The sequence below is a fragment of the Mustelus asterias genome, chromosome 9, assembly GCF_964213995.1.
Source record: "Mustelus asterias chromosome 9, sMusAst1.hap1.1, whole genome shotgun sequence".
NCBI classification, from domain to species: Eukaryota; Metazoa; Chordata; class Chondrichthyes; order Carcharhiniformes; family Triakidae; genus Mustelus; species Mustelus asterias.
This window is the reverse complement of record NC_135809.1, coordinates 936,206-949,140: the sequence shown is the minus strand read 5'-3', so window position 1 is coordinate 949,140 and position 12,935 is coordinate 936,206. Positions and strand designations below refer to the sequence as shown.

The 12,935-nt window shown below is 46.3% G+C and overlaps 1 protein-coding gene across 1 annotated transcript in view; it reads right to left on the bottom strand.

The window, feature by feature from the left end:
* zdhhc17 (zDHHC palmitoyltransferase 17) overlaps window positions 1–12,935 on the bottom strand; it is a 158,570-nt gene that overhangs the window by 27,242 nt on the left and 118,393 nt on the right. Inside the window, exons 10-11 of the mRNA XM_078219497.1 lie at window positions 12,174–12,274; window positions 8,044–8,168 (exon numbers count right to left, since the gene is read on the bottom strand). Of these exons, the coding sequence (XP_078075623.1) occupies window positions 8,044–8,168; window positions 12,174–12,274 (226 nt within the window). The remainder of the gene's footprint in view (window positions 1–8,043; window positions 8,169–12,173; window positions 12,275–12,935) is intronic.

The window sequence follows — 12,935 nt, the reverse complement described above, 5'->3', positions numbered from 1 at the left end:
TAAGGCCCCAGCAATTTCCTCTCTTGCTTCTCTCAGTATTCTTGGGTATATCCCATCAGGCCCTGGAGACTTGTCTACCTTGATGTTTCTCAGGAACCCCAATACCTCTTCCTTTTTGATGTCAACATAACTCAAACTATCTACACATCCTTTCCCAGACTCATCATCCACCAAGTCCTTCTCTTTGGTGAATACTGATGCAAAGTACTCATTTAATACCTCACCCATTTCCTCTGGCTCCACACATATCTTAAGAGTTTTAACAACACCAGGTTAAAGTCCAACAGGTTTATTTGGCAGCAAATGTCATTATTTGGTAGCAAATGGCATTTGCTACCAAATAAACCTGTTGGACTTTAACCTGGTGTTGTTAAAACTCTTACTATATTTACCCCAGTCCAACGCCGGCATCTCCACATCATGTCGACACATATACCCAAGGTAAGAGAGATTGCTGACTGAAAGAACTTCATGTTACAACAGGAAGATCCTCTAACCCAACTGGAACGTGCAAGTTATAAAATTTATTAAAGCACAAAACTTTAATTAACTAACAGGATTGTTGATCACAGACCTGTGTTCGATAAACACACAAGAAAGGACTAGAAAGATATGCTGAAAATAGATGAACAGGGGATGGGAGCAGGTTCATGCGGAGCACAGAACCTGGCATGGTCCTGTTGGGCTGTAGAATCTCTTTCTGGACTATTTCATCAATGCTCGTGATTCTCACGAATGAAAACGCTCAATAATTTCATAGCCCCTTCGAACATTCACAGACCAAACATTCGAGGAGCTTATGAGAAAATCTGCTGCACTATTCCAATACAAGACCTTTCAGAAAGATTGGCATTCCAGCAAGAAGCCAGTGTGAGGGTGACACCTTTGCTTCTCAGATTAAACTGTCAATGGGATGTTTTTGAGCTGCAGGCACTGTGGCAATACTGGAAATGTGTCACTAATTTGTGCACACGAAGATCCCACAAACATTAATGTGATAATGATTGGACAACGCATTTTCTTTTAGCTCTGACAGACTCGAAACATTGGCTCTTTTCTCTCTCCACAAACACTGTCAGACCTGCTGAGATTTTCCAGCACTTTCTGTTTTTGTTTCAGGTTCCAGCAACTGCAGGAATTTGCTTTTTTAGTTATGTTGGTTGACGGATAAACATGGGGAAAAACTCCCCCACTCTTCTTCGAATGCTGCAATAGAGGCAGATGGAACCTCACCTTTATGTTTTTTAAAATTTGTTCATGGGATGTGGGCGTCACTGGCAAGGCCAGCATTCATTGCCCATCCCTCATTTTCCTTGAACTGAGTGGCTTGCTAGACCATTTCAAAGAGCAGTTCAGAGTCAACCACTTTGCTGTGGATCTGGAGTCACATATTACAGAGGAGGTGGTGCTGGAAGTCTTCAAGCGCATCAAAGTAGATAAATCCCCAGGACCTGAAGAAGTGTATCCCAGGACATTGTGGGAGGCTGGGGAGGAAATTGCGGGTCCCCTAGCCGAGATATTTGAATCATTGATAGTCACGGGTGAGGTGCCTGAAGATTGGAGAGTGGCAAATGTTGTGCCTTTGTTTAAAAAGGGCTGCAGGGAAAAGCCTGGGAACTACAGGCCAGTGAGCCTCACATGTGTGGTGGGTAAATTGTTGGAAGGTATTTTGAGACATAGGATCTACAGGCATTATGGGGCACAAGGACTGATTAGGGACAGTCAGCATGGCTTTGTGAGTGGAAAATCATGTCTCACAAATTTAATTGAGTTTTTTTGAAGGAGTAACCAAGAAGGTAGATGAGGGCAGTGTAGTTGATGTTGTCTACATGGACTTTAACAAGGCCTTTGACAAGGTACCGCATGGTAGGTTGTTGCATAAGATTAAATCTCATGGGATCCAGGGTGAGGTATCTAAATGGATACAAAATTGGCTTCTTGACAGAAGCCAAAGGGTGGTTGTAGAGACTTGTTTTTCAAACTGGAGGCCTGTGACCAGCGGTGTGCCTCAGGGATCAGTGCTGGGTCCACTGTTAATTTGTCATTTATATTAATGACTTGGATGAGAATATAGGAGGCATGGTTAGTAAGTTTGCAGATGACACCAAGATTGGTGGCATCGTGGACAGTGAAAAAAGTTATCTCCAATTACAACGGGATCTTGATCAATTGGGCCAGTGGGCTGACGAATGGCAGATGGAGTTCAATTTAGACAAATGCGAGGTGATGCATTTTGGTAGATTGAATCAGGGCAGGACTTACTCAGTTAATGGTAGGGCGTTGGGGAGAGTAACAGAACAAAGAGATCTCGGGGTACGTGTTCATAGCTCCTTGAAAGTGGATAGGTGGACAAAGTGGTGAAGGAGGCATTTGGCATGCTTGGTTTCATCGGTCAGAACATTGAATACAGGAGTTGGGACGTCTTGTTGAAGTTGTACAAGACATTGGTAAGGCCACACTTGGAATACTGTGTGCAATTCTGGTCACCCGATTATAGAAAAGATATTATTAAACTGGAAAGAGTGCAGGAAAGATTTACTAGGATGCTACCGGGACTTGATGGATTGAGTTATAAGGAGAGGCTGGATAGACTGGGACTTTTTTCACTGGAGCATAGGAGGCTGAGGGGTGACCTTATAGAGGTCTATAAAATAATGAGGTCTATAAAATAATGAGGGGCACAGATCAGCTGGACAGTCAATATCTTTTCCCAAAGGGAGGGGAGCCTAAAACTAGAGGGCATAGGTTTAAGGTGAGAGGGGAGAGATACAAAAGTGTCCAGAAAAGCAATTTTTTCACAGAGGGTGGTGAGTGTCTGGAACAAGCTGCCAGAGGTAGTAGTAGAGGCGGGTACATTTTTGTCTTTTAAAAAGCATTTGGACAGTTACATGGGTAAGATGGGTAGAGAGGGATATGGGCCAAATGCAGGCAATTGGGATTAGCTTAGGGATTTTTTTTTAAAAAAGGGCAGCATGGACAAGTTGGGCCGAAAGGCCTTTTTCCATGCTGTAAACCTCTATGACTCTATGACACATGTAGGCCAGACCAGGTAAGGATGGCAGATTTCCTTCCCTAAAGGGCATCAGTGAACCAGATGGGTTTTTCCGACAAGGGTTTCATGGTCATCAGTAGATTCTTAATTCCAGATATTTTTTATTGAATTCAAATTCCACCAATTGCTGCGGCAGGATTCGAGTCCTCAGAACATTAGCTGAGTTTCTGAATTAATACCACGAGACCATCGCCTCCCCTTGAAACAGTGGCAACGAAAGATACTGAATGACAGAGCAGGATGCTTCTGCATCAATACAAGGATTAGTTTACAGTCCAGTTGGGGAGGCAGCCAAGCAATGAATGAAGATGCAAAGGCCATCTTTTTAATTAGGTGAATCACGCAGATTTTAAAAAATAATTGCCAAAACATTGAGAAGTTGCTTAAATACTTGCAGTATTTCCAAGGTTAGCTTGATAATTTTTAATCATGAATTAAAATAGCTGTTAAAATAAAACAGAATTGAATTAAGAAAGAACAAAGAACAGTATAGCACAGGAAACAGGCCCTTCGGCCCTCCAAGCCTGTGCCGCTCCTTGGTCCAACTGGACCAATCGTTTGTATCACTCCATTCCCAGGCTGCTCATGTGACTATCCAGGTAAGTCTTAAACTATGTCAGCGTGCCTGCCTCCACCACCCTACTTGGCAGCGCATTCCAGGCCCCCACCACCCTCTGTGTAAAAAACATCCCTCTGATATCTGAGTTATACTTCGCCCCTCTCAACTTGAGCCCGTGACTCCTCGTGATCGTCACCTCCAACCTGGGAAAAAGCTTCCCACTGTTCACCCTATCTATACCCTTCATAATCTTGTACACCTCTATTAGATCTCCCCTCATTCTCCGTCTTTCCAGGGAGAACAACCCCAGTTTACCCAATCTCTCCTCATAGCTAAGACCCTCCATACCAGGCAACATCCTGGTAAACCTTCTCTGCACTCTCTCTAACGCCTCCACGTCCGTCTGGTAGTGCGGCGACCAGAACTGGACGCAGTACTCCAAATGTGGCCTAACCAGCGTTCTATACAGCTGCATCATCAGACTCCAGCTTTTATACTCTATATCCCGTCCTATGAAGGCAAGCATACCATATGCCTTCTTCACCAGCTTCTCCACCTGTGTTGCCACCTTCAAGGATTTGTGGACTTGCACACCTAGGTCCCTCTGTGTTTCTATACTCCTGATGACTCTGCCATTTATTGTATAACTCCTCCCTACATTATTTCTTCCAAAATGCATCACTTCGCATTTATCCGGATTAAACTCCATCTGCCACTTCTCCGTCCAATTTTCCAGCCTATCTATATCCTGCTGTATTGCCCGACAATGCTCTTCGCTATCCGCAAGTCCAGCCATCTTCGTGTCATCCGCAAACTTGCTGATTATACCAGTTACACCTTCTTCCAAATCATTTATATATATCACAAATAGCAGAGGCCCCAGTACAGAACCCTGCGGAACACCACTGGTCACAGACCTCCAGCCGGAAAAAGACCCTTCGGCACTACCCTCTGTCTCCTATGGCCAAGCCAGTTCTCCAACCATCTAGCCACTTCTTGTATCCCATGAGCCTTAGCCTTCTTAACCAACCTGCCATGTGGGACTTTGTCAAATGCCTTACTGAAATCCATATAGATGACATCCACGGCCCTTCCTTCATCAACCGTTTTTGTCACTTCCTCAAAAAACTCCACCAAATTTGTAAGGCCGACCTCCCTCTTACACAACCATGCTGTCTGTCACTAATGAGATTGTTCCGTTCTAAATGCACATACATCCTGTCTCTAAGAATCCTCTCCAACAACTTCCCTACCACGGACGTCAAGCTCACCGGCCTATAATTTCCTGGGTTATCCCTGCTACCCTTCTTAAACAACGGGACCACATTCGCTATCCTCCAATCCTCAGGGACCTCACCCGTGTCCAAAGCAGCGACAAAGATTTCCGTCAGAGGCCCAGCAATTTCATCTCTCGTCTCCCTGAGCAGTCGAGGATAGATGCCATCAGGCCCTGGGGCTTTGTCAGTTTTAATGTTCCCTTAAAAAACCTAACACTTCCTCTCTTGTAATGGAGATTTTCTCTAACGGGTCAACACCTCCCCCCGAGACACTCCCGGTTAACACACCCCTTTCCTTCGTGAATATTGATGCAAAGTATTCATTTAGGCTCTCCCCTATTCCCTTGGGTTCTAAGCATAATTCCCCTCCTTTGTCCCGGAGAGGTCCGATTTTCTCCCTGACAACTCTTTTGTTCCTAACGTATGAATAGAATGCCTTAGGATTCTCCTTAATCCTGCCTGCCAAGAACATTTCGTGACCTCTTTTTGCCCTTCTAACTCCCCGTTTGAGTTCTTTCCTACTCTCTCTGTATTCCTCCAGAGCTCCATCTGTTTTCAGTTGCCTGGACTTAACGTACGCCTCCCTTTTCATTTTAATCAGATCCTCAATTTCCCTGGTTATCCACGGCTCTCGAATCCTACCTTTCCTTTTTACAGGCACATGCCTATCCTGCAGCCTTATCAATAGTTCCTTAAAAGACTCCCACATGCCAGACGCGGACTTACCCTCGAACATCCTCTCCCAATCAACATCCACCAATTCCTGCCTAATCCGGCTATAGTTAGCCTTCCCCCAATTTAGCACCCTGCCCGTAGGACAGCACTCATCCTTGTCCATTACTATCCTAAAGTTAACAGAGTTGTGGTCACTATTTGCCACATGTTCCCCTACCGAAACTTTGACGACCTGACCGGGCTCATTTCCCAGAACTAGGTCCAGTATTGCCCCCTCTCTAGTCGGGCTATCTACATACTGTTCCAAAGAACCTTCCAGTACGCATTTTACAAATTCCTCCCCGTCCGGTCCCCCAGCTCTCAGCACTTTCCAGTCTGTGCCAGGGAAATTAAAGTCCCCCACTACAACAACCCTATTTTTTCTGCACCTATCCAGAATCTCCTGACATATCCTTTCCTCCACTTCCCGTGGGCTGTTGGGTGGTCTGTAGTACACCCCCAGCATAGTGACTGCATCCTTCCTGTTTCTGAGTTCCACCCACAGCGAGTCAGTACATGACCCCTCTAAGTTGTCTACCCTCTGCACCGCGGTAATATGCTCCTTCACTAATATCGCTACTCCCCCACCTTTTTTAGCCCCTCCTCTGTCTCACCTAAAACACTGATACCCCGGAATATTCAGCTGCCAGTCCTGTCCTGCTTTTAACCAAGTTTCCGTCACCGCAACCACATCCAAATTCCGCATAAGCATTAAGGCCCTAAGTTCGTCTGTTTTACCCGTTACGCTCCTCGCATTGAAGCAGATGCACTCCAGACCTCCAGGCCCACTCAGGTTATCCTCCTCCAGAGTGCTCCTCTTCTTAGCTAGCCTTGCCCTGGCCCCCAGCTCAACCCCAGCCTCAGTATTTACTGACCTACTGTTTTGTTCCCCACCCCCTGCCACACTAGTTTAAATCCTGCCGAAACACTCTAGCAAAACTCCCAGCCAGGATATTTGCTCCCTTCCAGTTAAGGTGTAACCCATCCTTTCTGTACAGTTGCCATCCTGACTTGAAGATTTCCCAGTTATCTATGAATTTAAAACCCTCCCTCTTGCACCAGTCCTTTAGCCACGCGTTCAACTGTAGAATCTCCCTGTTCCGAGCCTCACTTGCACTAGACACCGGGAGCAGTCCAGAGATTGCTACCCTGGAGGCTTTACTTTTTAGCCTAGCACCCAACTCCCTGAATTTCTCTCGTATGACCCCCCTGCTCTTCCTACCTACATCATTTTCACCAATGTGTATAATCACATCCGTTTGACTACCTTCCTTTTTAAATATGCTTCCTACCCTCTCGGAGACATCCAGTACCCTAGCACCAGGGAGGCAGACTACCATCCTGGATTCTCGTTCACTCCCACAGAACCGCCTGTCCGTGCCTCTAACCATTGCGTCCCCCACAACTATCGCTCTCCTAAACCCCTTCTTTCCCTTCTGGACCCCCGAGCCTGTCTCCGTGGAGGCGATCTGGTCCTCGTGGCTTACCCCTGGAGGGTCATCCCCCTCCACAGAATCCAAAACAATATACCTATTTTGGAGGGGGATAACCACAGGGGATCCCTCCACAGACTGCTCACTCCCTTCCCTTCTCCCATCTGTTGCCCATCCCTTTCTTTTATGGGAGACTGCCACTGGGGTACTTTCTGGCACATCACCCTTCTGACTATTACCCCTCCTAACTGTGACCCATGTGTCTTCCTTCCAAGACCCTGGTGTCACTACCTGACTATAACTTTTATCTATTAATCTCTCATTTTCCCTAACTAAACTGAGTTCATCGAGCCTCAGCTCCAGCTCCCTTACACGATCCTTCAGGAGTTGCAGTTCCACACATCTGGCACAGATATGGACTTCCGGGAGGCAAGTTGTCTCCAGGAACTCCCACATCCCACACCGAATGCAGTATACTGGCCTCCCAATCATACCAGCCATGTCCTTTTTAGTTTATGGGAGATAAAACAAAAAAGGGGGCCTACTCCCTGTTTTGAAAAAAACCTCCGATTTTTAAGCCAAATTTAACTGAAAAATAAATAAATAAAATGCAGACACAATCTTTCTTACACTCAGCCTGCTCCTGTGGAACAATGAGGCTGAAAGGTTTCTGTTCAGTTTTGCAAGTTCAATTGCAACTACCAGCAGGCACAAAGAGAATGAACTAAGTGAAATATTGATGTTGTGACCCAACACTAAATATAAAATTGCTTTGAAATGGAATCTACTTATAAACAAGGTTGGATTTAGTGCGTGGTCAAGTTTAATTCATGCTCCTTTTTAATAGGATCTGAATTCCAGGAATTGACCACATGCATTATGCATGGCCAGTGAAGAAAGTGTGGGCCACCTTTAGAGTGACTCAGTGTTGACTCTTAACAATCCATGCATGGATCATAATGTAGGGTTTAAAAGTGTAGGAACTGCAAACGATCATCTCCTTTTTACCTTCTTCTTTTGTTCTTCTGTGGCTTTGATGACTCCTGGGTCCGATTTCCATGACTTTCCAAAATTGTAAAACAGTCCGACACTATTGACAAGAAATGGGAGGTGAACGGACAGAACAGGAAGATGTTTTTTGGTGTTAAGGAACAAAAATTTGGAGTTGTAAGATTTATGCTTCCTTTCTAATACAATGAAGTTTTACAATCACTAGTTCCATAATATTAGCTTCCCACGTGTACAATATAGTTCCAGCCAGTCATCTCAAACTTGTTGGTGTCAACATACCACGTTTACAGACAAAAATTAATTCTCAGAGCCTGATTTTATCACTTGGAGTCTAAGTGCCGAATCCGGGTGTCAAATAGATCGGCGCCTGGAATCCTCTTTCCAGCGCGCTCATACCGCTTTGCCGGCTCCGGTCCGATTCGCGCTGTGGGCGGGGCTTAGCGCTGCCGGACCGATCGGAGCTCTGAACTGCGCATACGCAGTTCGAAAAAAATCTCTCACAGCACGCCCGGGCGCGAAAGGAAAAAAAAGCAGAAAGCGGACAGAGCGGCTCTCTGACGATCATCCTCTGGTCGGGGTGGGGGGCCGCCAGTGTGCTGCCGATTGGTGGGGAAGGAGTGAGCAGGGGGGTCCGCCGCCACTCTGCGGGTGATCCCTCCTCACCACCGGAGGAACGAATCCCTCCTGCCGGAGTGGACGTGCGGCCATGCCATCCCACAAAACCTTCAGGATGACACGATTCCTCGCTAAGAAGATGAAGCAGAACCGGCCGATTCCACAGTGGATCCGCATGAAAACTGGCTACAAGATCAGTACAAGTTCAAGAGGAGACACTGGAGAAGGACCAAGCTGGGCCTGTAAAGGGATACACCATCACTGGTACACTACCAGCCACAGATTACTCTTCCCTGCAGGGGCAAGAGAGCGGGAGAGATGGCTGCGGCTGCTAGTGTACCAGTGATAGAACATAGAACATAACAGCGCAGAACAGGCCCTTCGGCCCTCGATGTTGCGCAGACCAATGGAACCAATCTAAAGCCCCTCTAATCTACACGATTCCAATATCATCCATATGTTTATCCAATAACCATTTGAATGCTCTTAATGTTGACGAGTCCACTACTGCTGCAGGCAGGGCATTCCACGCCCTTACTACTCTCTGAGTAAAGAACCTACCTCTAATATCTGTCCTATATCTCTCACCCCTCAATTTAAAACTATGTCCCCTCGTGCAGGCCATCACCATCCGAGGAAAAAGGCTCTCACTATCCACCCTATCTAATCCTCTGATCATCTTGTATGCCTCTATTAAGTCACCTCTTAACCTTCTTCTCTCTAACGAAAACAACCAAAGCCCCTCAGCCTTTCCTCATACGATTTTCCCACCATACCAGGCAACATCCTGGTAAATCTCCTCTGCACCCTTTCCAACACTTCCACATCTTTCCTAGAATGCGGCGACCAGAACTGTATGCAATACTCCAAATGCGGCCACACCAGAGTTTTGTACAGTTGCAGCATGACCTCCTGGCTCCGAAACTCAATGCCTCTACCAATAAAAGCTAACACACCGTATGCCTTCTTAACAACCCTATCAACCTGGGTGCCAACTTTCAGGGATCTATGCACATGGATACCCAGATCCCTCTGTTCATCCACACGACCAAGTATCTTACCATTAGCCCAGTACTCTGTATTCCTGTTACTCCTTCCAAAGTGAATCACCTCACACTTTTCCGCATTGAACTCCATTTGCCACCTCTCAGCCCAGCTCTGCAGCTTATCTATGTCCCTCCGTAACCTGCCACTTCCCTCCGCACTGTGTACAACTCCACCGACTTTAGTGTCATCCGCAAATTTACTAATCCATCCTTCCACGCCCTCATCCAAGTCATTAATAAAAATGACAAACAGCAGTGGCCCCAAAACACATCCTTGCGGTACACCACTAGTAACTGAACTCCAGGATGAATATTTCCCATCAACCACCACCGTCTGTTTTCTTACAGCTAGCCAATTCCTGATCCAAACCACTAAATCACCCTCAATCCCATGGGTCCGTATTTTCTGCAAAAGCTTACCATGGGGAACCTTATCAAACGCTTTGCTGAAATCCATATACACCACATCAACCGCTTTACCCTCATCCACCTCTTTGGTCACCTTCTCAAATAACTCAATAAGGTTTGTGAGGCACGACCTACCCTTCACAAAACCGCGCTGACTATCCCTAATCAAATTATTCCTTTCTAGGTGATTATAAATCCTATCTCTTATAATCCTTTCCAATACTTTGCCCACAACAGAAGTAAGGCTCACTGGTCTATAATTACCAGGGTTGTCCCTACTCCTCTTCTTGAACAAGGGGACAACATTTACTATCCTCCAGTCTTCTGACACTGTTCCTGTAGACAATGACAACACAAAGATCAAAGCCAAAGGGTCTGCAATCTCCTCTCTAACCTCCCAGAGAATCCTAGGGTAAATCCCATCCGGCCCAGGGGACTCATCTATTTTTACCCTTTCCAGAATTGCTAACACCTCCTCCTTATGAACATCAATCCCATCCAGTCCAACAGCCTGCATCTCAGTACTCCCCTCGACAACACTGTCCCTCTCCAGTGTGAATACCGACGAAAAATATTCATTTAGTGCCTCTCCTATCTCTTCAGACTCCACGCACAACTTCCCACTACTGTCCTTGACTGGCCCTAATCTTACCCTAGTCATTCTTTTACTCCTGACATACCTATAGAAAGCTTTAGGGTTTTCCTTGATCCTACCTGCCAAAGACTTCTCATGTCCCCTCCTGGCTCTTCTTAACTCTCTCTTTAGGTCCTTCCTGGCTAACTTGTAACTCTCAAGTGCCCTAACTGAGCCTTCACGTCTCATCTTAACATAAGTCTCCTTCTTCCTCTTCACAAGAGATTCAACCTCCTTAGTAAACCACGGTTCCCTCACACGTCTGCTTCCTCCCTGCCTGGCAGGTACATATTTATCAAGGACGCCTAGTAGCTGTTCCTTGAACAAGCTCCACATTACAATTGTGCCCATCCCCTGCAGTTTCCTTCCCCAACCTATGCCAGCTAAATCTCGCCTAATCGCATCATACTTTCCTTTCCCCCAGCTGTAACTCTTTCCCTTTGGTATATACCTATCCCTTTGATGGTGTATCCCTTTACAGGCCCAGCTTGGTCCTTCTCCAGTGTCTCCTCTTGGACTTGTACTGATCTTGTAGCCAGTTTTCATGTGGATCCACTGTGGAATCGGCCGGTTCTGCTTCATCTTCTTAGCGAGGAATCGTGTCATCCTGAAGGTTTTGTGGGGTGGCATGGCCGCACGTCCACTCCGGCAGGAGGGATTCGTTCCTCCGGTGGTGAGGAGGGATCACCCGCAGAGTGGCGGCGGACCCCCCTGCCCCCTCCATCCCCACCAATCGGCCGCAGACTGGCAGCGGAACCACCACCACCCCCCCCCCCCCCCCCCCCCAACCAGAGGATGACCTGGGTCAAAGAGCCGTTGCAGGCTCTGACCCCGCTCTTCGGAAGCTGCAGTGACGACTTCAGACTTTTATTTTGCAGGTCGCTTACAGCGCGGATGCGGAATGGACCAGAAGACAGTAAAGTGGGATTTGGTGGTAGGGTTTGGCGTGCGATTCATTAAGTCGATTTAAATGCATGCAAATGCATTTAAATCGCCGGGCCGCCCGATTCAGGCGCGGGCCGGACCCACGACCGAATCGAGTGTCGGTAAAGCCGCGATCTGCTCGGAATCGGGTGCAGATCGCGGTATAGGCCCGACGCCCAACTTTACCCCGATTTTGCACCCATTTCTGGGCGTGAAAGTTTGGTAAAATCGGGCCCTCAGTCTCTGCCAAGTTAGTTGATTACAAAGAAAGTGTAAGCAGATCCTGGGGCAGGGACCAGGACAAGATCACACCTTCACCATTTAGCCAAATGGTCATGACAATGGACAGAACATTAAACCCAAATCAGATGGATAAATGCACCTCCCCAATTGGATCGGAGCTTTCAGAACCCCCACCACAACATCTCACCTCCCTCCTACATGTCCCATGAAATGAACTCACAAGAAAGGAATGATCAAACTGACTTTTAAAAGGATATCAGTCCACAGCCAGAAGAACCAGGTAGCATACATCCAGAATTTTGTTGCCAGGTAGATTCCAAGAGGAAGTGCACTGTGCATGGAGTGATCAAAGAAAGATCTGAAAGAGACAATAACACCAATAGTGCATGCTGCTTGCGTTATTACGTTAGTGTACCTTTAAGAATTGTTTTTAAAAATTATGTTCTCTGCAGTTTGTTGCCAGGCTGTCTGCAAGAAGTCCTTTCATTGCTGCTTCAATGGTTTAAATGGGGTTTTGTTTATTTTTTTACTCTGGGCCTCTGGTACTTTCTGGGATTTGTTTTATGACCCTGCATGGTTGGGAGGAAGACTGGCTGGCAGGTCATGTGTTTTGGACAGTTTTTCTCCATAGTGAACTCAGGGTTTCATTTTCAGTTTTGCTGCTGACTGCAGTTTTAGTTTAGAAGGGGATGGACATGGGAAACAGTATCTCTCTCTCTCTCTCTCCCTACCAAAATGAATTCACGTTTAGCTGCCATTTCACCAACTTGTCTATGTTCTTTTTAAGTTCTACACTATCACTCTCATGGTTCACAATACTTCCAAGATTCACATCATCCACAAATTTTGAAACTACACCAAGTGCTTTATATCAGGAACATATATCAGGAAGTTTTACTCTAAACTATCCTCCAGTCCGAGTCAAGTAGCTGTTTACCCTTTGTGTTCCCTGTCACTCAGCCAATTTAGTATCCATGTTGCTACTGTCCCTTTTATTCTGTGAACTCAGTGATCACAAG